Source organism: Rhopalosiphum maidis, chromosome 3 (genome assembly GCF_003676215.2).
Source record: "Rhopalosiphum maidis isolate BTI-1 chromosome 3, ASM367621v3, whole genome shotgun sequence".
NCBI classification, from domain to species: Eukaryota; Metazoa; Arthropoda; class Insecta; order Hemiptera; family Aphididae; genus Rhopalosiphum; species Rhopalosiphum maidis.
In genome coordinates this window covers 10,563,016-10,588,567 of record NC_040879.1, presented here as the reverse complement: position 1 = coordinate 10,588,567, position 25,552 = coordinate 10,563,016, and the positions used below count along the sequence as shown (strand labels likewise).

General features: G+C 32.0%; 2 protein-coding genes across 3 annotated transcripts in view; both read right to left on the bottom strand.

Moving 5' to 3' along the window:
• Positions 1-10,486: 10,486 nt before the first annotated feature.
• LOC113559938 (very-long-chain 3-oxoacyl-CoA reductase-like) lies at positions 10,487-25,307 on the bottom strand. Its single transcript, XM_026965724.1, is given in 5 exon segments — positions 10,487-12,133; positions 12,372-12,602; positions 13,109-13,341; positions 13,344-13,628; positions 25,103-25,307. Coding segments are annotated over 5 exon segments (1,113 nt in total). The 3' UTR covers positions 10,487-11,974.
• Positions 15,467-25,552, bottom strand: part of LOC113559937 — a 33,011-nt gene continuing 22,925 nt past the window's right edge. For both annotated transcript variants that reach the window (XM_026965721.1, XM_026965723.1), the window contains exon 2: positions 15,467-19,562. In XM_026965721.1, coding sequence (XP_026821522.1) covers positions 16,133-19,108 — 2,976 coding nt within the window. In that variant the 5' untranslated portion in view covers positions 19,109-19,562 and the 3' untranslated portion in view covers positions 15,467-16,132. The remainder of the gene's footprint in view (positions 19,563-25,552) is intronic.

Here is a 25,552-nt window from a genome sequence, read left to right as displayed (position 1 = left end):
TCGGCTTATCAATATTTAATTTATAATTTTATTTTACAATTTGGTTTTTACTAATTAAATGTTAAGTAAATAAATCCCACACAATTTGGTCAATAAAAAAGGTCTTTTAAAAATGATGTACTGATGGCTTATGATGTTTTAGGCACTTAATATAAAAGTTTAATAGCATTGATCGTGGTGTTAAAAAATTATTTGCTGGAAGTTCTCATGTGCGCATGTAATCCGGAAGTATGTCCGAACCTTTATACAAATTAATTATACATATCAATCTCATTACTCATCAGCAACATACTCGTATGAAAAATCATTTTCGTCAATGCGCCGCAGATTTGGCTACGCACCAGTATAGTGTAGAGTAGATTTATTAGTCTTTCGTCTTTAAACATAGAAAGAGAACTAACAAATAGGTGAAAAATGAACATATAATTGACAGGTTAGCAAAAAAAAAAAAAATCATGAAAATTAGATAGTTTTCCTATACCGGCTATACCTATAATAATATTAAACCATGTTATACATTTATATATAATATATATATATAATTATATTTTATGTTTATATAATATTATAAATATGTTAATATATATTAATATAACAATTTATAATTTTATTTGATATTAAATTAATGTACTTATGCCTGGTATGATGTATAACCGATGGGGAGGGGTGAGGGGTGGCAGCACCATCCACGGGTCACTTATTAGGGTAAAACATTATAACACTCGTATCTTGCTATCGAAAGGCAGATTTATAGGTCTTTGATCGCACAAGCGTATATTTTATAGAATACTGGTATTCCCCTAATGGTGATGTACCGGTGTAACCACAGTACGCTGACACAATATGTTTGATCTTAATCAAGCCTAATTAAAAGGTACTTACAAACTGGTTTGTTTCTTCCCGTCAGCATTGCTGCGTGCCAAAGTATTTCATATAAAGGTACACGCTCCAGTTGTCTGTTCATTGCGAACTGTTTACACATCACACACACACACACTCAATTCCTTTGATTTTACTTTGAATAATTCATTTGATTGATAAAAATGTCATCAACTGTTATAATGGGTCAACTTACTAATTTCCTTCAGCATCCGCACCCTGTTGTCAAGAACCCTTAGGAGTAAACTCAAGACCATTTGACCTGTTTTGCTATGATAATATATTAATTATATGATTAACGGCTGACACTTTCTACTTTTTATACCCATAGGCCATAATATATATTATAATCATTAAACTTTGACTGAATGATATGATTTCCATTTTCTACACAAATATTATTATGTTGTTTTTATGTCATTATTATTTTTTATAATATATTATATTATTGTATGACAAATATGAATATATAATTTAATAAATACATATAACATTACTTATACAAATATTTATATATTATATTATATATATCACAACTGCCTGCGGATGCCAGCTTAATACACTTTCAACCAGATTTAATATTTCTCTTTTATATTATTTTCATTTATTATGGTGTGATGGTGTTTTATGCCATCTGGCGTTTTTCCACAAACTAAAATAATTATTATTCAACTAATAAAAAACTAAATTATTATATTTCTCAACGAATCAGTTTTATATTATTGTATTATAAAATCGTATGTTATAATATTTCTTCACTATATTTTAATTAATATAATAATAAATTAAAATCCAATGTACACAATTTTCGGTTTTGGACTCTGGAAAACGCGATAATTGCAAGACTAAACAATTATACTATGTTTTTTGGAAAAATTTAGTTCAATCTTAAATTTACTATATTACGTAGGTATATACTGATGTACAATATTATATTATAATTTACAAAATACCATTATAAATAGAGAATCACTTCAGAATCCATACAAAACAATATTATTAGTATGCAAATATACAATGATTTGTCTTTGAATTCAAATTTAACACATACTTAAGAATTACCTACTCTTAAAGAGGTAGGTACACTCAAAACCTATTTGTGGTTTTAATATTTATTAAAATGTATAATAAATTATATTTATTAGCTTTATAGTACCTATATAATATTTATTTTTGAAATTGTTATTTTTAATGTGTAACAATAATCAATTTACATTCATTGATTATGTTTACAATATATTTGATATTGTAAAAACTTTTCCATTTGGTATTTATATTTATACTTAAACCTAAACAATAGCAATAATTTTATTAGTCATATACTCATATATTACTCGCATTGCATATATGGAAAAGAAAAATATTTTACTTTGTGGTTTTTTTTTTTATTATTATTATTTGACGCACCATCACTCATTGATTTACTGAAATGTCGACAACCGTTTACTTTTTCACAACAGAACAACATGCAACACGAGCACTATAAAAGATTACATATCCCTTAATAAATGGCTGCTTTCAAACCCCCTGTAAAAGAAAATAATATATATTATCGGCCATTGGCCAAACTAATTTTCTAAAGATATATTTTTCATAGTTAGCCTTTCTGAACGTTTATATTTCTGTTGAAATATTGTCCTTTCGCTGTATGTTGAGCCGAAATCATTTTCACCAAGATTATTTTTCTCGAAAAATATTTGATAAGTATACTGTTAAGTCTTAATGGTTTTCCAATGACCTGTTTTTATAACAATATACTATCTAATTTCTATAAAATCATGTTTCCAGGGTTCTATAATTTTACTTCTCTCTTAATCCCCTTCAATGCTGACTTAAATAGATAATTATATTTTTTTTCATGTTTTTCTTGTAAACATAGTTTCAGTTATAACATACATTTTACAATGTAATAAACATATATATATATATAAATGTTTAAACATACCATGAAGTTTCAAAATATTTTAGATTCTGAGCAAGAGATGCAAATATTGGTTTTCAATTGAACGATATACCTACACAGTATTTTCAAAATGAATAGATTAGTTTTAAGATATTTATAGTTTATATTGATTATATTAGCTAGTATTAAGTAATATTATATAATATAAATTCGTATTATATTGATTATAACTTATAAGGTAGGCAAGTGAGTCTGCTATGCAGTACATTAGTGTCAAGTAGAGCACTACCAGCTGTTATGGGCGTTATGGCTGATGTGTTAAATTTGAATTCTATGAAATATCAATAATATATCATTGAATATATGAAAAATGATTTTGAGCGGGACCGGTCTATCATTATACATCACAATATAAGTATATTTCATGTTACATTTTTTTAATATGCCTATTTAAGTAATTTAATTTACTTTTAGTATATTACAGTAGGTTGACATATTTTTTTTCGAAAACATTGCATTTATTATATTATAAATATTTAATAATTGTAATACAATAATTAAATATATTCATACTTTATTATATAAACTTATATTACATAAAACATTATTCTGTAAATACCGTAAAAGAGTAAAAATAAATCCATAAGTTCGTAAATGTCTAAATGAACAATATCTCAATATAAATTTCAAATGTCATTGAGTGTAGTAAAATGTATAATAATTAATAACATAAAAGTTTTAAGTTTCAACGGATAATGTTTTAAAATTATAAAAAAATAATTAACATAATTATTTATTGTTTAAATAAATAATTTCGTCCAAATTATAAAAAACGCAATATATCACAAGGTTCATAGAATACCTACAAAATTAATTTAATAGTACACTACATATCATATTATAATTTTTGTTGCTCGTAATAAATTTGATGGGAATAATAAAACTAAGTTATAAACCTAAAATTTGTTTTTTATTATCTAAAAATTGATTTATAAAAAGAGAAGCAAAGTCAATACAATATGTTTCATCTCTCATGCAAAGTTAGCAATACGAAAGTTTAGATATTTTATTTGTTCTAACCTTGTCTGTCCGGTGCTGTTTTCTAAAATAATAATCTTATAACATCAGACAAGTGACTATAATAGGTATGCGTAACAATACAAAATACAATCAGTCATAAAAATCTAAATTATTTTTGTCTTATTTAATTTATTTTGTTACATAATGCATAATTACATAATGTTACATAGTGATATTTTTTCAATTTTTTATATAAAAATATTGTGTATACGTATGTGTGCGAGTAAGCTGGTGTGTAACGATGAAGGACTCCAATTATTACTATTATAAGTAATATAGATAACAAATTTTTAATCTATCAAACTATAAATAGTACGAAAAAAAATTATCGCACCAGTTTGAATAATATTATTAGACACGCTTTTACTATATGTCTATCTTATGTACTTCAGTTAACATATTTTCAGTTGAAATGAAAAATGTACATTCCGATCGAGTCTATATATTATTATTAATTATTATATCAATAACCCCTAAAGAATGGGTTTTTCGTTCGTAGTACTGAAGTATCCTATACTTCCATTATTAAGTCGATTGTTGACAGAAGATAACTTTGAAGAAAATTAATCTTTGTTCAGCACATCAGTGACAATAATCCACCCAAATAATTATTAATTATTTATATTTTATAATTGTTATTTGTACGAGATACAAAACTTGTGTAGTACAACACACATTTCATTGTTTACTTGTTTACTTATTGGTTATTTGGAAAATACTACATTTAGTGTCAAAAGAAAAATTAATATAATAATTTAAGGTGGTCAATTTGATCATAATCAAACTAAATAATTTAATAATGAAAACATTTTACATATAGAAAAAAGCTTTTAGAGTACAAGTTTTAAATTCCCACGAATAATGTTTTTAAATTACAACAAAATAATTAACATCGTTAATAATTATCTTTATATAAATCATTTTTTCCTAATTTCAACTTAAAATGTCTATAAAAAAAGTGCATAATTGTCTTTATATATTTATTTAGATTTTATGGTTTTAGTATGAACTATTTATGAGAAACCTTGTATTTAATTTTCAAAACTTAGGCATAAGACAAAAAGTTCTTATGAATTTTTAAAAATTGGAAATTTTTTTACTTCTTATGACCCGACAAAGTGCCCATTATTTTTTTGGTCCTAAAAAGTAATGTTAGACAAATAAAAAACACATCTTTATAAAATCAAATTATCATGGCTTGAAACCTAAAATATTTTTCTGATTTTGATTTCGATTTCGGATATCGGTATTTATTTTTTCCTATTTCGTTATTGATTTCGGGTTTTAACGGTTTCAAGCCCTGAAAATTATACATTGATTAATGATTGATAATACTCAATGATCTAGTTCCACACTTGACACCTATTATACAGCAGAGCGAGTTTTCAAATTGTTGTCGTTAATGTACCTGGTAGATTTAAATAAATTTATCAGCGCATACTAGTTGGTTCTCGTGTTAAAAACTACCCCTAGGACCTTTATTCGCGCAGACTGATTCGCGACTTTGTCTTTTGTCGTCCGCCGCCGACAATAAACGATGGCCAATAAATATATAATTATTATGGCGCGACGATCTGCACCACAACACGGTCACCGGCGTGAAAATGCTCTTAAAATATCCGATTTTTGGAAATTTTGTTTCGTTGCGTCGTAATAGTCGTCGCATTCGATAACGTTTCAGCTAAGAGTGAATATTATGATATCGGTCACGTATTTCGAGTCCTGTCATGGACCTCCGTCATTTTCTACCAGTCCTCTGACCAAATGCTTCTTTGCATAGAGCACATTTCGACCGTTTCGTCCATTGCTAATGTGAGCTAACCTATTGCGTCGTCAGTCGTTAAGTACGTTCATTTTTTGTTTTATTCCTGTGCAGTGCGCCGCAGTCCACAAAATTATTATAATCATGATATTATTATGTATTTAATATGTCGTTTCCGCGGTGCCGTCATTGTCGCTGTCGATATCGCCAGATCTGTCAGCCGGTTGCAGCGTCGACCGGATTGTCATCAACGCCACCGTCTTCCGTTGCATTGACCCAAATATTTTCGTCTATCGAGAGTCTTCTTACAGCCTTAACGGCAACCCTAAGGTTAGTGTATCAGCCGTCCGGTATTATCGATATTATATTATTATTTATTTTATAACATTTTTTTATGAAACCTATGTCAATTATTTATTATGCGTTATCTAGACTTCTCGTTTCCGCCCGTTGACTTTTTGTTCATATTATCATTATTATTAACCGGGTAATAACTTACTGTAAAATATACATGGCTAATCGTTTATATTCGAATCTATCGATTTATTATTAATAATGACAAACAATTTATTTTATTATTCAATATATTTTGTATTTTCTCCCTTCATACCTATTTCGTAGGAGTTCCAGTTGCGTATAAAAGCACTAATAAATAATAAGTAATAATCATATTATGCACGCGTGTACTTTAAAAGTTGCTTAAACTCCTTAAAAAGATTGGCTGTGCAGTCATAATAGAATATTTTCCTCTTTGGATTGCACTCATATTATTTTTTATTTTTGACAAAAACATCGCATATTTTATGTTATTGGTTATTTTAATATTTTATTATTGTAATTAACAAATGAGTCAATTTACCTAACTGATGTACCGTAGGTGGGCGTAAATAGGTTTATGGTATTCAAGCATAAAATATTATGCTATAAGTAGTTTGAGAATTTTATTGTGTGTAGACGTATAGTACTATTTTAGTAAATCATAACTTACGTATAATACTAGTAATAGTGAAGAAAATCTTTAATATTTATATCTGCTCAAAAACGTTGATAGACTCAAAAAAAATGTACGACGTAATTTATACTCAAATTATTTTAAGTTTTACTGAAATATTGCACCTCACATTATTTAATAAAGTTAGCCGAGCATATCGCGATTTATCTCATGAATAAAATATTATCCAAAAGTTTTCATTTATTAATGAATAATGAAGAATATTATTAGTTGAAACGTTCGAGGTGAACTTTAGCTTAATTTATGATTCAAGTTAAACATTAAATTTATTCTTTAAGGTAAATTCAGAATTTGTGAATTATAATTACATACAATGAGTGTATGTGCTTGTAGCGATTGTGTTGGCTACGGTCGCTACGAAATGGTTGTTTTTTTTTTTAAGTTGACGTGGTGTTACCGTTACATCCGTGTCGCAATAACGTTCACCATCGGTTCATTAGGGCCGTTACACACAAAAGATGTTTCAGCATACAATGATATTATCATACGATATTTGTATGGTCTAGACTCTTAAGGTTTAGTGCACTCGACGATATTTTAGGCGTCATATCTTGTCTTTTATATGTGAATAGCTTTTTTTATTTATTCACAGAGCATTATAGTATTATTATAATCGTGGTTTCATATTATTTTCATACCGTAAAATATTTTTAATTTTTTTTTATGTACAATTGGTTACTTTGCACACATTAACAGCTTTTTAAACTCGAGTCTTATTCACGTCAACCTATAATAATATACACTTTTGTTCCGAATCATTCCTACGCACGAATCTTCCGTCAACACCGGCACGTACACATCATAAACACAAATACACAATCACACATGGAAATTCTACAATCATCCTAAAACAGTGTAAACGATAATATGTCGATAAAATGCTTTGATTTTCAATTTGAGAGTGGTTTTGAATAAAATATTGGATCAAGTTTGAACTATCGTGTGATAAAAACTCAATATTCCTAATATTTTTCAAAATAATCGGAAAAAATCAAACAAAAAACAGGAATTTTTACGCAAATCCAATTTTTGACTTAATCGATTTTGTTTTTTTGGTGAAACTCAGTTTAATAACCGTAGGTACTTTAAATTTTGGCCAAATATACATAATATTAATTACCTATATAAGTATTTAAAATTAGAAATTTTAAAAAAATCATAAAAATCACAAAAATAAGCAAATTATTTTTCAGTTAGAAATTCATTACAATTTTTGATTTTAATACCTGATGAGATTTGAAAATTTAATACAAGGTTCTTTATATGTTTTTCAACTTAAGTATAAAATAATTCTACCTTATTTTTTATAAAAATTATTTACTGGGTAAAAATTGTTGAAAAATTAAAGGTCTCACAAAATGTATATCCATATAATAATATTAAAAATACAATTACAATTTTTTTTTATGCATTTGTAGATGATATTTGTCAAAATTGTAAAAATTGAAAATTATTTTATAGTTAAAAATTCATATTAACTTTTATTTTTATATCTAAGTTTTAAAAATTTAATAGGAAATTCCTAATATGTATAGTTCATAACTATACATAGTTCAAACTATAAAATTTAAAAAATATATAGACAATTACACATTTTATAAAGAGATTTTAATTTAAAATCTGTACAAAATTAGTTATTTAAACGATAAATAACGTTGTTTTGTTATAATTTAAAAACTTTATTCGTAGAAACTCAAAACTTTTACGTATGATAAACTATTATGATTTTTTTCTATTCGTTATAGCGAACAGAAAACAAAAAACATAATCGCTATGACATCAATGATCTATTTTAAGATATTATCTATTTATACTATGAATTTATTTTTATTATTTTAGGATACTTACAAAAATGTATCATAAAATATACTTAGTGATATAGATATGCTGACAGACTACTAGCTCAGGTTCGTTTTTCATATACAATTGATTGATATACCTTTGAATTCAAATTGAACACCTATAATAATGATCCACTCGATACCTATTATGTAAAGTAGAGTGATATCTACTATCCATGTACCTACTTTTTTAATTTTGTTTTCAATAGTTATCCAAAATGTACATGCACGAACGATATAGATTGAGAATTAAGTTAAATTGATAAAAATCATGAAGTAACTTAAACTTGGTCTGAATAATGATATCTTATAATTTATAGTTTATACTATTATTATATTTTTACTAGAATATTGTTTTTTATTAATTATTTTATAGTTTTTTTTAAGGAGCGTAATATAAAAAATATTGGTTTGAGATGAATTTTTAATATTTACAGTGTAGAAGTAATATGTTTAGTTATAATTTTAAAGCTCACCAAGAAAAATAAGATTTAAAATGTATTATTATTTATTCATTTTTAATGATTTTTAAAAGTGACTAAAATTTACATAGATTTATCAGGTATATACATAATATTATAATAAGCACTGATCCAATATATCTATACCTTGACACTTTTACCTGAAAGCAATGAATCTATCATCGTATAAGTGTAATGGACTTCATGCTGTAGTGCATGAGGCTAGTGTCCAATAATCATTATCTTCAAATTAAACACTACATTTTATTGAGTGACACCAAATAAGTCATCTTGCTCATAAATTATTATTACTGAAATCTAAAAATCTAAAGCATCATTTTTTTTTTTTTAGAAATTTTAATTTTAAATTTTAAATTATTGCAAAAAATTATAGATATTTAGGCTGAAATGCCCATCTCCACAATCGCTTTTCATGTTATTTATCAATTTATCATATTTGATTTAAAACTAAAACAACCATTACATTGACTAACAAAATGACGAAGATTCATTGAACACCTATTGTACAGAAGAGCGATAGGTACCTACTTTTTTAAATTTAATTTATTTGAAATGAGGAGTATTAAAGGTATGGAATTATACTATTATAAAGGAATACTAGATAGCATTAGATAAATAAATACACGAGCTAGTGCAGTCGAAGAACGTACAATGTTTATTATATAAGACAACAATCCGTAATAAATAATATTACAATATAATCGAACGAGTCCGGATTCTTCGACAATTTTTTCTATTTTTATTGAAACACTAAGCTACATTAAAATTTATTATGAGTGTAGAATGATTATTGAATATAATATTTAAACTACGTCGCAATACTAGTGATGCACTGACATTATTTTTATTGTATTACAAGCTAAAAGTTGTTCAAAAATTTTTTCTAGATTCAAGACAATTAAATTAATATTACTACAGTCGTGATATATTGTTATAGAATTGAAAACATGTATACTTTAAAATATGACAACAATAATTATAAAGTTAAATTTCTTATTATTATACTGTAACCGCCGTGATATTATATAATAATATTGCAGTATAATAACGATAGTAGATAATAATGATTAAATTATTTAATAAATAATAATGTATATAGGCATATAAGTAATAAGCAATTATAAGCATATCCTTACACGTACAAACATTTAATTTAAAATAACATTATAAATCAAAATGATAAAATATTAAAGCTAAAATAACTGCATCTACTTTAAGGCACTACTAGTTTCTACTACAATACCACAAATGTATTGTAGTAGCAGTAGTAACCTTTCAGAATCCATAAACATTTCAGTTACGTGTACAACGTAACACATCAAAATATACATACTTAATAAATATTTTAAACTACTACCTAAATGCTAAATTTAACCCAAATTCAAAAGAACGCTCGAATATCGCTACGAGTTCCCGTGTACGTACGTGTATTTAATTGATTTTTGTTTGTTTATTCTAGTATTTTGTCTGGGGGCAGCACTTAGTTTCAAAAACAAAAAAAAACCGCAACAAAAAAAACACACCATATAAAACCTTAAGATAAGCATATAAAAATATAATATATCTCTGCTTTGAACGTACATTTATTCTTAACATTATATACCATATTTTTGTATCTAAATGTACTTAACTTAATATTACACCTAACTTAATAATAATTACAAATAATTAGAACGTATGCCATACAGAGGCATGTCTTAAACATGAAACACTCTTATGGCATGACTAAAATTAAGTAGAATTATCAACATCATAGCTAAGACTAGCCAACACCACCGCGTAAGCAGTATAACAATGTTGGCGAGTTTTAAACGGGCAATAAGGAAAAAATTAATAAAAACTGAAATAAAAATCAAAACTATCCATAACCTATAATAGACTTATCAAATACTATGGCTAAAATTAGCCAACAAATACCACATAGTAGTACTTTGTGGCGTTAGCAAAGGAATAAAAAAATTATATTGACCTTCACTGAGTTTTGTTGTTAAAGTTTATACAGTTGGGACTTTCAAAAATTAAACAAAACATACATTTAGGGATCAAAAAATATAAAAAAAAAAAATAATATCAAAGTTATTCTGTATACAGATCACAGATGCAATTTCAGTTTTAACGAACGTTTTGAATTAAAAAAAAAAAATAATATAAAGTTAAAACAACTAGATTTTACAAACAATATTACAGTCATCTAGCTTACTTTTAGGCATTGCTAAATTAACAAATAAATAACAACTAAAACTGGAGAAAAGTTCAGGAACGGGTTAGTCCCGAGAAAGTCGGTCGTTATCACGATATTATTTCCGGGGTCAAGGGAATGTGATTGGTTAACATTTAAATATAGACATCTTGAAAAATATTATACATTTTTTTAGAAAAAAAATTATAACAGATTGATGGTGGTAAAAGAAGGATATAATTCCTAGGATTTAACTTGAATAACATAACAATGATCTGAAACATATATCCTTTAAATAGGGTAGCACGAAAAAAAAATTTGTGGTAGTCGTATGTCTAGCCTGTCTGGCGTCAACCTTAATCATAGTTAATTATCAATAATCGAAAACATAATATAGGTAGTTATGCTTAAGAGCATTTATATTAATATAATATGTGCCCTAATACAATAATCTCTATATTATGATTTCGATATTTTAATTTAATAATCAATACATTAATCCTAATCTATCTACTGTTTGGACATAATATTTCGTTTTTTATGAACGATTTATTAGTCCTTAAACCTAATTAATAACTTTTTTAACATCATTTAATTCATTATAATGAACTGTATTAATCCTAAACCTTAAACAAAATATTTAATTTATTACAAACTATATATTAATCCTAGACCTTAAACATAGCTTAACGCACTACCGATACAACTGTAATGTGGTGGTGCGCGGCAAATGTCCGAGGCAGTGACAAGACGTCCATGACGGATTGTTAGTGGCGGTGGTGCAGCACGGATTGTATGGTACATATTATGGCCGGATATTATTATGGCCGTTCGTTCTATTTGTCGGTAGCCGCGGTGGCCTGTGCTTCTTCTCGCTGTTGTTGTTCTTTGGCCTGTCTGCGCAAGGCTCGGGCCCGAATGCCCAACATGTTGTTCATTACTGTCCGGGCCATCATCGACTCGGATATGCTCTCGGCGAGTTCGATGCCTTTCACCTGAGAGTTAGACAACGACAACGTACATTAAAACAATATAATATTCAACAACTTCGGCGACACTGCAAATGTGCTGAGCAGATTTAGTCGCCAAATGTGTATAATCTTAACGATTAAAAATAATAATGTTATATATACATCGTTTGAAATCACTATTATATGAGGAGTAACGATCTAAGTTTGAACGATATATTACCGATATACATGTAATATAATGAATAAAAAAGCTGTAGCTTACCATCAGTGAGTGCGGCATGTAACCAGTGGTGACCGGTTCCAGCCCGGTGGTCTGAAGCGCCGACCGGACGAAAGTGTCCGGCGACGGAACCAGCCACGAGGTACGCGCGATCTTGCTCATCTTAGTGGCCACGTAACCAGGCATCACGCACTGCACGGTGATGTTTGTGCCGTGTTTGCCTTTGCCGCCGTATTCGGTGTTCAGTTCGCGGCTAAATTTCTCGACGAATTTCTGCGGCACGTCATCATAAAACAAAAAAAAATTCGAGAATTAGTTATGTCAATGATTAACGGATACGCAGCGATGACATAATAATAATAATATATGTCATGTGTCGCTAAAAAACGTAATGCGCATTGAGGTGTATAGGAACCGTCCGTATGGGAAGTATTCGGTACACGCATAATTTTACATAATATTTGATATATTTTATATTATAATGTTCGATTTTGGTTTGCAATGAGAATATTAATGAATCGATAGGAATCATTTTAACGAGTTGCCTTAAATCTTGTAATAATATCGTTCTGTTCGTTTTAATCGCCCCCCTCCCCCCTCCCCACACACACACACACACACACACACACACACACACACACACACACACACACACACACACATACGTCGCATTGAGAGAAAAACATTAAAAAGATTTTTAAAAACTTAAACGGCAATATTATTATCATAATATACGACATAATGACTCGAGAAAACATATATTATAATATATTTATTACCTTGGTGGCCCCGTACATCGTCAACAGGGGGCACGGGATCCGGGACGCGGTGCTTCCGATGTTGATGACGCACCCGCGCTTCCGGTCGGCCATGCCGGGCATCACCAGACGGCACATGTTGACCATGGACGTGATGTTGCACCGGACCATGTCGTCGAACAGTTGAGGTCCCCATCCGGCGGACGCGGCGGCCTTGCCACCGTCCGCGTCCCCGCTCCGGTCTTCGGCGGCTTCAGGAAGTACTCGGGGTGCGGGTACGACAGCCCGACGTTGTTGACCAGCACGCCCACCTCGAGCCCGTGCAACTCTCGGCCGACGTGGCCGTACACCGCGGTCGTGTCCGGGTCAGTGAAGTCGGCCCGGACACACTTGACGCGGCGGCCCGGGTACTCGGCGCGTATCTCCTCGGCGGTCGCCTCCAGTTTGGCCTGCGTCCGGCTGACCAGCACGACGTCCATGCCGCGGCCCGCCAGTTGCCGGGCGTACGCCTTGCCCAGCCCGTCCGTGGCGCCTGTCACAACTTTAACAGAACATCGCGCGCGCGCGCGCACACACATTTTATACACACGTTGATCGTCCTATGCTATTTGACATTTATTTATATAGTGCCATTACGCGAAGCACATCCCGAGGACGTTGTCGACACGCAATACAGAAACCAAAGATTAGTAACGCAAATAATAAGAGCACACGGTACAAAAATATTATGTCATTTGTGTAGAAAAAATATTTATATAATTTTAAAAAATATATATTTGTGCTTAAATGTTAATTTTGAAGATCTTCGCTGTGAACCTTATTTTAGCCGACGCGGCTGTACGGAAAAGGGTTAGGAGGGGGACAATATTTTGGGGGAAAACATGTATATAATTAAAAAAAAAAAAAAACATAACCCGATACAATAATTTGTGGTATATGATATTATAATGTAATACACGCATACAATACGAATCGACACATACGGGGACGATGGAGGGACGATGTTTATGATGTACTAATATGTATTATGTAAATTTCTAACGGCTGTACTATGTGCACCAACCCCTACCGGTACGCGGACGGTCGCCATTGGCGGAATTTTGCGTCGGCGAGGGCGGCGGTTGTTGATTATTTCGTCGGCTTATATCGATATTACAAAAATATATACTATACCTACCTATGTTCACCATTAAATTGGCATTGATAGTAGTAACTCTGTCATTTGTAACTGTGTTATTTATATTATTTAAAAACGCGTAATTAATAGATCAACTACTTCTGACCTATACATGGCACCGTCTCAGAACTGTACGTAATCGTCCATATTCATCACGGGCTACGTAGTCCTAATAAAGTTTAATACCATTCGCGTTTTAATAAATACCGTAAGTATTTATTGTAATACTAATGTATAGATTACATTATTATAATGTCTAACCGAATACTTTGTGACTACTGCAAGTGCTGGAAAATGAAACGCTGCGCTTTGGAAATACGCAAAATAAAACGAATTAAAAACTAAACGAAAACTTAAAATAATACTTAAAAACATTTTGAAACTTTTTTTAGAATTTTTTGTTTTTTATTTTTTGTTTTGAATTTTCATTAATTTTTTATTATTTTTTTTACGAACGTTGGTCGCCAAAACTCTTCAATGTCCGGACCGGAGCACCGATTTGAGGCACGCCGTCCGATCATAATCGAAGCAAAGCGAACGACCGCTCGTCACTATAACTATATTGAATTGTAATAGAAATATTTATAATCGATGCTATAACTTATACTATTATATCGACGAACCTTTGCCAATTGCCAAATGTAATATGGCGATTAATAGAACCCATTAAAATCTTAATATACATTGTTATATACTAAATTCCCTTCTCCGCCACCTTAACCATTCAATTATTTTAACCAATTATTTTTTTTTTTTGTGTGTTTTCTTTTAATTTTTTTTTTTTTTTTTGTGGCTAAATAGTGAACGGCCGGTAATGTTACATTAACCTAATGGTGTGCGGGTAACGGACACGCGCGCATTTTGGATATTAGCCATTCGCTACCGTTAATGATCCCGCACAAATAACTTATATATGCTTCATTTTATTGTGACCGCTGTATCGTAAACACGAGACAGTGGAAACACAATTCTTAAAATTAAAATCATAAACCAATTTAACGGTGAAACTAATGACAATTATATAAAAACTAAAATTAAAGACATAACTTAATATTATGCTGCTTAGTCGGTGCGTTTTTCGTTTTTTTTTTAACCATCATCAAATATCCTATAGTTTTTTTTAAATTAATTATTTATATATATATTACTATAAACGATGAGTTAATTTTTTACATGTAATAATATTTATTATTATTGGAGAGTTTGAGCGCAGATTATTATTTTAGTTATATAATTTTAAAAATGTATAGTTTGTTATAAATTAATTTTCTTGTTAACAACTCATAATAACTTGATATTTTCAGGTATAATTTACTTTTTTTTTTTTAACATTTTGTAATACGATTTTAAATTGAAAATGTATTATTTTTTTGTCACCGACATCCCAGTTGTTTTAACATTTTCTATAGTAACATTTTTATATCGTTTTTCTTTTGTAACATATGCTATCACATCGTTACGAAGTACGATAAAATTTCTATTTTAAAACCATATACGTACGACGTACAGAGTCCGAAAAATTAGATCCTAAGTGCGCCTTACAATTAAATATCTTTAGTCTGTAGCCACCATTTCGACGAATAAATAGCGAAACCGTGGATGAAAACATTATGCTAATTATAACTAATTAATAACTATACAAATAACATTTGTGGTTTTTTTTTTTTGTGTCCTACGTATGGTACGTACACGGGTATAATAATAATACTCCGTTTTGTCTCGAGCAAAACGATGCGTCCTCTCCGTACGTAACAAAAAAAAAAAAAGAAACACAACAATACTACAACTAACGTACATATCATAAATTTCTTATAATTAAAATACACATTGTTTAATATTTACAGTTTTCGTAGACACATTCCCGCCGGCTATTGCGCGTTGGGTTGTTGTTGTTCGCTGCCCGAAGGTGACGACGGTTTTAGTTTTCGCGCGTTCGAAGGCGAATTGCTCCTACTGCGGGACCGCTGTCGTTTTGACGCCGGGTTCCTTGCGAGCCCGCCACCGCCGACAGCGAAGGTTGCCAACACATCGCTGTTTGACATTAGTTCGTCGTCGTCGTCGGCGGCGGCGGCGGATGCGATTACAGTGGTAGTTGTAGCGGTTGTCTGCACAGTTCGATCGTCGACAACAAGAGTGTTGATCGTTTGGTCGGACTTTGGTGACTGTCCAGAAAGTTCTAGTAACGCGAGTGCGGTCTGCGACAGTGAAGTGGTAGCGCCATCGTCGTTTAACGCCGGCTGCAGGGTCGACCTAAGCGCTTCTGGTGGCGGCGGCGGCGGCGACAAATTAGGTCGCCCGGCGATTGTTTCGGTCGCTACAACCGCTACAGTGGTGCTAGCGCTAATATCGGCGGTTTTGGCGGCGCGAGACGAACAAGGCAGCTGCGACAACGATAGATGAAGGGTTGTGGAAACGGGAGGACTGGTGGGCGACCTCCGCCCGACCAGCAGTGATCTCGATTTTCTGCGCTTCTGCTCTTGGGAAATGTTGCGCACGCGACTACCGCCGGGCGGTGACGGTGAACAAAATCGCCGCGGTCGAAGGGGGTCGCGGGTCCGACTGCGGCTACGGCGCTGAACCTTTATTTTCGGAGGCGTCAACAAGTTTTTCGCGTTTGTATGTGACGACAAACTGTTAGTTTCTACTACCCGCTGTCTACCGTCATGTTGGTTGGAAAGTTTCTCGGTAATAGAAGATTCTGGATCGTTAGGCGGGGGTGTAATGATGATGATGGGTGGCGAGGGTTGCTTATGTTGACGCACTCCTGAAGTGCTTGGTTCCAATTGACTTGTCGACTGGTTGTCGTTGTCGTCCAACAGCCGGTCGGGGCTAAGGTGAATTTGATGTGTGTCCCGAGTCGATTGTTGAGACTCGATCGTGAAAATCTGAGTGGCAGAAGTGGATGGTGAGTGTGCAGCTATTCTTTTTCTAGAAACTATGTTATTTGCCGCTTGTTCCGCTCGCCGCACTCTCATCTCTATAGACCTTTGCAATGCCGAAGCTGATGATTCTACGCGGCCGAGGGGGATTGGGCGTGATATTAAATTCCAAATCGCGTCCATCATTTGCTGCAGGTCATTTAGTATGTATTGTTGCCTAACCTTTATGTACGGATTTTCATCCACGATTTCTGTTTCTACAAATACACCTTTTTTTACCGGTTTTGCTTCTTCCGTTAGTTCTGCAATCGGTTCAATCGTTGTTTTATACAAAGCATCGGCCATCCTTATGATACCTTGAAATATTTCAGTATGTGTAGTTGACAAAGCCCTGGTTGCCGCTGCGATTGTTTGTGCAACTTCCCTCAGAGTAATGTTTCCGTGTGAACCATTAACATTTTGATTTATACAATCAACGTTGGTATGCGGTGGTTCAACAACTTCGACCTTATCGTAACGATTATCAGTCATTTTACCCGTTTCGACGTCATGGATATTGGTTTCTTGGACCTGTTCGACCGTAGACGTTAATGATAGATTTTGGTTACTATTATTATCCTTTTGATTGTTTTTTAGCGTCGACAGAGACATTTCCAACGGTGGTCTATTTTCTAAAAATAACGAATGACCATTTTTTAGTTGCGTTTGACAAGCTGTTTCGTGTAAATGTGCCAGATTTTGATCATATTGTTCAAATTCATCACTAGATAAATAATCATCAGGTTCACTGTCACTGCTATCTATCTGAATAACTTCTATACTGGATTTTTTAACGGTAACATTATTTTTTGATAATACGCAAAGTGATGATGAAGATGTATAATTTTGAACACTATCTTTGTTATTGCTTAACTTGTTTTTCTCCTCAAAATGTCTAGTATGCGACGACGTTGGTGATTCATCATTACCACTATAAAACTGATGATGTATTTTTTTGAAGCGATTTCGTAACATCTGACGCCGTTGTAATCGTTGTAATCGTCTTTGATATCGTATTGTCAATCTATAACGTCTATTTTTGTTTTTGACTCGTTGATTAACATATGCAGGCGTAAATTCGTTGTACGAAGTTGATGTTTCAGATTCACTTGAGCATTCAGTATCGCTATTTTCCATATTCTGAATAACAAAATCCAGCTCATTGGATTCTAATTCTCCATCAGAACCTAGAGTAACTGAGACATCATTATCGTGTTTCAAGATAACAGTATTTATACATTGCGCGTATTCAGACACTGAGTTTATTGAGTTATTTAATTCGTCATTACTCCAAATATACGAAAATTCGTGTGCTGATCTAATGGCTTCCAAATACCGGCGCCGCAACGTCTGTATCCTACGTAAAATCTGGTCTTCTGACATAGGTGGTTGAGTGGATTCTGTTCTAAGCGCTCGGTTGACCCTCCTATTTGTTCGTCTTAGACTATTGCGTTTTTCCTCAAGATGTAATATCTCTCCATCGCATAATCCTTCTCTATAATATCTTAAAATAACATTAATGACGCGCCTTATTTTATAATTAAGTCGACGAATACCGCGGTTAAACGTTCGCTGATTCATTTGTTCTTCTTCATTTATTTCATCGTCACTTGAATCTATAGTTATAACATGATCTTCATCATTATCAAGGTCATCCTCGTCAACATGATCTTCTTCGTCACTATCACTATCACCAATGGTGAATAGAGGCACAACCAATGGAGTTGAAGATTTTAAGCGGTTACGGTCAAATGAATTCGGCGTACTTACATTAGCTAAATTCTGCCGTTGTTCTACTGTAATGTTATCATCGGTGTTTTCAACAATAGTCGTTGGTTTCACCGATGATACAGACGGAATCATTTTTTCTGTATTTACCTGTGACGTAAGGCAGTCGCTGTAGTTTTCATTGACAATACGGTCCATATTAAAATCTTAAATTTTAAAATAGCACCAAGCATATAATATTGCAAAAGCGTTAAATAATAATAATAACAAAACCTTTATAGTTTGCAGTCAATAGGTGAAATACTATGCAGATTTTGTGTCGTGACGCTAAAGCAGTTATCTTCCGTACTGCGCGGAATGTACAACGATATAGTATATAGTTAGTGATCGGTTAATTAGTCTGTCTGTATGTACGAACACGCAGGTGACGGTAAAACGAAAACGTTTGATATGGTCAAATAATATTACGTATTTGAAGAATACTTATATAGTGATTGCAAAAGCACAGTTTGTACGGAACGCGTAAATCAACAGGTGAAGTTTGATGCCGATGTCGTGTCGTAGCGCTACAGCGGTTGTCTTCTGCACTTCTATATGTACAATAATGGTATATAGTCAGCGATTGGTGATCGGTAAATCAGTCTGTATATACCTACGAACACGAAGTTGACGGTAAAACGAAAATGTTAGGTTATGTCAATTAATATTATGTACACGAAGAAAAATGTAATAAAGTAACAACAATTTTAAAATCATAAATCGAATATTTATGTTTTGTAACACGCACAACTACTGTTTTCATTATTTAAACACTTTAAAATGGAAACGGACATTATGCAAGCGTCGTATCGATATATTTTATGAAAAATCGAATAAATCTACCGGTACGGCTACCAAAAACGAACACGTAAAACGCCACAAACACACGCTCAATGCGTTCGAAAGAATGAACGACGACGACCGAGGTAACCAGACTATCCAGACAGGACCCAGATGGCTTCACACCCCATTGTAAATCCCCACCCCAATCGACAGGCCGCACGACGCTGGCGCCGTTCTCGGGCAACGGCCGTTCAACAAGAACTCTTGTGTTTGAAAGATTCCATTCACGGTACCCCGATGCCGCCGTCACACCCATCCATGTATGCGAACGACCCTCTTAAAATACTCGATGTCCCCCACTCTTCTGCTCGCCAATAATCATTTTACCCTAATGGTGAACAGCAAGTGAGGCGGACACAGAAGTGTCGGCGCATAGTTATGTCGAAGAAGCGAAACACTTACTAAGGTGAACAAGATGTTTTGAACTCAATTTACCTAGACACGAATAAAATGTCTTAAAGCGCTAATGACTAGAGCAGGTATAAAGTAGCAAACGGTAAATGCCACACACGTACTACACTGAACACAACTACTTTTGCACATAGTAGGTAATGTGTATAATAATTATTATTTCGTCAAATTATCTACTTTGCGATTGTATATGGGCACCAAAGTATTTCCTATCGTTAATGTCTCCGTAATTGTGAATTTGGAAATCTCATATATTAAACAATTATTTTTATGAAATTTGAAATGAATTTTTCGTATTGTTTAAAAGTCTGAAATACAAAAAAAACAAAACTAAAACTTAATTTATGATAGATATTTATACAGGTGTCAATACAGAACTGCTCACGTTTTAAATAAAATATATTATACCTACATTCTATAACTATAATACTAATTTAAAATAGTATAAATAAAATAATACACTATAATAATACACTATACAATAATACAATAATTATATTATTATGTTTAGGATATATTGAGTTGTATGTACAACACACAAGTTACACAACCTAATCAACTGATTACACCAATCTTTTTTTTTTTTTGTAATTTTGGTAAAATATGCATTTATACATTACATTTATTATTAAAAACAAAATGCTTAAAAAAAAAAGTTAAATTACAACAACATCAAAAAAAGGTAAATTCTATTTGTAAAAATACAATTATTAGTGATTTAAACAATCGTTAATCGGTATGAGAATATAATACATATTCGTTACACGTACGTTAATTAATTTATAAGTTTATTCTCGTATCGTGGTAACCATCCTATTGATGAGCAGTGGTGTAATAGTAGCGATAAATTGTCTTATGTGTATTAATTTCTCACATATATTGTCATAGAAAAATATTATATACAGGCCTAGAGTATTATTAAAAACACATACCTACGCTTCAGCCCACGTCACATTGACATAATTATAAAAATCTCATCCATAAAAATATATTCTATACTACTTCGTAAAAAAATGTCTCAGGTGGCAAAAATATGGTAAAAAATAATGTGGATTTATTAGTTGCTTTTGATCATAAATTTAATAATTTAAGATAAATCGGTATAATTCGTTCACATTGAAAATTAATGCAATTATTTAAATTGAATAAAATTAAAACACCTAGGTATAATTATAATTTTGTTTTAAAGTAGGTACAAGGTACATAGTTATTATTCAAATAAAAACGGTTCTGCTAATATTAAAATTTAAAAAAAAAAATCCAAATAAATTGAATTGGAAATAACTATAATTATTGTAATTTTATTCTTAAACAGATTTATTTAATTTTTAATTAGTAGGTGTTTATAAATAACACATTGTTTAACTCGTTAAAAATAATTATTATTTAAAAATTAAAATCCCACACAGAAACTACAAGCAACGAGTTAAAGAACGTTGAAATGTAAAAATTGTGATCAAGATAATGTAAAAAAGTTACTTCAATGAAAACTATATTTTATTGCACTAGAGCTTTAAATTATCTCAGAAAAACCGGTTTGAATCGACAAACGGCAGCAAATAAATAATTACTAGGAAACTGTTATTTTATGTAAAATATAATTCTAATATTAATATTTGTAATATTTGTATAATGTATACAAAATTAAAAAATTCACAATTTTTTTATAATCTACAATTTAATTTCAAACATTTTCAAATTAATTAGATATAATTATTTTTAATATAAAAACCAAATTAATTTTGGAAATGGTCACATCATTTCCGTGATAGGGAATACATACACCATCTAATGAGCGGTAGTATAAGATATGGAAAAATTAACTGTGGAAACAAACGATTTTTTGATAATATATTTTGCTGTATCAAATAATTTAATTTAAATTATGAAATTAATGAATAAAGTTATAAGTGGTAACATTACAAACAATTCAAGCGCATAAAAACAGTGTAATCCGCCACAATAGAAAAGTTATGTTATTCGAAGGTTATTCAAGTAAATATATTACTTATGAAGTAATAAACCGATATTTGTGAATTTTTTTTATTAATATATTAAAGTCCTCGACAACCTAACCGGTCGGAAATTTTATCCGTGATGAATTCATTAAATTTTAGTTCCTGCATGTTAACTTGTAGTAATATACCTATACCTGTTTAGTTGAAAGTCGTTCACATTCAATCCATTTTTAATTAATTTGATTTTATTCTTTTATTGAGATCACCTTAATTTCTAATATTAATCATAAAATTAAGTTCTGCAGTAAATGACGGTTACGAAATCGTCAAAATAGGTAGTAAAAAACATTACAGTTGCCTAGAAAAGATTTCAAACGGTCGACGAGAAAATATGATATTGTATTTTAAAACGATTTTGACGAACAGAATAAACGTACACTATAAAGGTACAATATGTCATGTGTACATGTATAATATATATAACACTAGCATTGAAAATCATTATTCGCAGATATGTAGGGCGGTTACGGGACTACGTCGTTTTTACAATAGTATAATGATTCACATTTACCGTCTGGTCGTTTGTATAATATACTACTTTGTATTATGTTATCGAGTGTCTCTCACTAGTCACGTTTCATTTTGAGTGGGCAAAACGAGTGACTACGATGGAGATATGTTTTATGTGTCGGTTAGAAACGCTGAACAAGTTGAATACATCATAACGTATCAATAAAATGAATTATTTTAATAATTTATGTGCATGCACAAGTTTCGATTAAAAAATGTCGCATATGTATTGTTATTAATTATTAATTAATTAAGCGCTAAGGCGTGTCATCGGAGGTTAAAATATTAACTCATTATACAATGGTAACTGATTGACTAAATATCCATTGGTCTATATTTTTTTTATTACTGAATAGTATAGTATGATATTATTTTATTAGACATGAATAACTCGTGATGTTATTTATACTCGTACAAAGCTGCTCGACCCGTGCATAGGACAGTGATTGATGAATTATACGAATTCGTGTTTTAAATAAAACTCCAAATACATTTGAAACATTTTTAAATAATTATAACTATAACCGTACCTGTTCGAAATATTTTTGGATAAATGTTTATGATTTGCTACTGATAAACAAAATAAATATACTGAAAATAATCGTTCGAATACATTCGTCTTTTAATTCCCAACGTATAAATAATGTATAAAACTTCAACACTGCAGTATAAAATATTTACAATAAACGTATATTTAATGTTTATGTTATAGCATAGCATTTATGGCATAGTGGTTTATCGTGTTACTTGAAAAGATTATATTTCAACAATTCGAAAAATAACAATTTTTAGTCCATAATCAAATGTGAAATGACAGTCGTATATAATTTATTTGGTGTTTTTCATTCCGTCAATAATAATATTACAATTGTTTACAATACACTGCCATTTCACAATAACTTATTGGCAGCGGTTGTCAAATAACATATTAATGTTATTTTCTTTATTAATGAATTAATGTGTGGCACAGTTTACGACACACGTGGCACAACAATTTTCACGAAACACGGACTGCAGATGGCTATCGAATTCCGAGACATTATAATATTTTAAGTTCTTGCCCACACTCGGCATACTCAAAATTACGGCCGTCGAAAACCAACGGTATTTTCGACGTCTACTTATATTCGAACGGTTATTAATTTTTTTTTTTTTCATTCGTTAATCTCTGTTGGCACACGAATATATTATACATAAAATTACACTGATATTATTGTGTTGTACGTGTAAAAATGAAAATACATTATAATGTTACAAATCGAGTTCCGGTAGACCTTTGCCCTCGGCCTATCTCTACGCTATACGAAACGAGCATAATATAATATTATGTGTTTACAATGATAAAATATATAGATTTATCATACCTCGTGAACACTAAATATATCGATTTATTTTAATTATTATTCATACAACTATATACTGTTAAGTAAAAATCGTATTGAATTGATACATACATACATATATACATAGAGGGATACGTGCGCAGACGACTGTCCGACCAACACCGCCGTACAAATGAGTGGAATAGTATTAGCGGCGGCGACGGTTCCCGATAAATTTTCACGTTAAAAAAAATACCACTGATAAAAAAGCCACTTGAGCAAACATAAAAATGATAATAATAATAATGTATACGTGTAATAATTATCTCGTCTACGATAACTGTTGATATCGGTATGTCGTGTGTATGATATATTATGTCGATTCGTGTCGTATGCGTGTCAATCGTATAACACGACGTAACAATATTATAGTTATATTATGCCTATCGTTGCCACTGATATTATTTGCGATTCGTATTGCGTGTCGATTCACGTTCGGCGTAAAATGTCAACTATATAACGCGCTGCGCAGTGGCGTCATTTTACGTCCATCGACTCGTTTCTTTTCGGCATATCTTCCGAACGAATAATTATTTAACATTATAAATTATTAGCGATGGACATCGTTCACACATGTGTTGTCACGGTCGCGCAAACCTATAGGGTATCATATCGAAACCGTATACGTTCGGCAGTTATAAAATAATTATTCCGCGTGTTTAGCGTGGATATTGCAGAGCGAATGCTCACGAGTCACGAGTGTGTAAAATATTAATATTGTGAAAAGAAAAAACGCTCATAACTCGCTTCTGAAAACCCCAAACGAGAAAAAACGAATGTCAAACTATATTATATCTATCGCCCGCTCTGTTATCGTATCGAAGCCAACCGCGGAAAATGTCGTAACTGCTGAACGAAAATCATCTGGCGGGCGTGACAACACACGCGGCTGTGACACGTCGGTGGTCCTACCTGTCTCGAGTCGTCAAAAAATGATATGGACGAAATGAAGCCACCCGCGTATCGCGGCGACCAGAATGGATACGTACCGGCCCACTTGCCACACTTGACGAAGTCGACGGTGCCCCGGCACAGGGCCGACGGGCCGAACACGTGCCGGTACGCGAACCGCATGGCGGCCCGGGTGAGGCGGAGCACGACCAGGGCGACGAGCAACAGGCCGAGCTTCTCCAGCACGCTGTTGGTGGATGTGCCGGCCGACGCGGACGTGGACTGACCCGCTGTTGAGGACATGGTGTACGTGTGTCTCTACGCGTGTCCTGCAGCTGCTGCGGAAAAAACGCGATCGGCTGTTTTACAGGCTCGGAGAAATGAACAGAAAAATAGAAAAAAAAATTTGTCGACGGACGCGTTTCACTCACGACTTCGGTTCGAGCGAAGGCAGTACACTGTATATATATATATATATATATATATATATATTGATGAGTCGATTTGGGATCGGTTCGACGTCGCGTCGGGTCGGTGGTGGTGTGCCG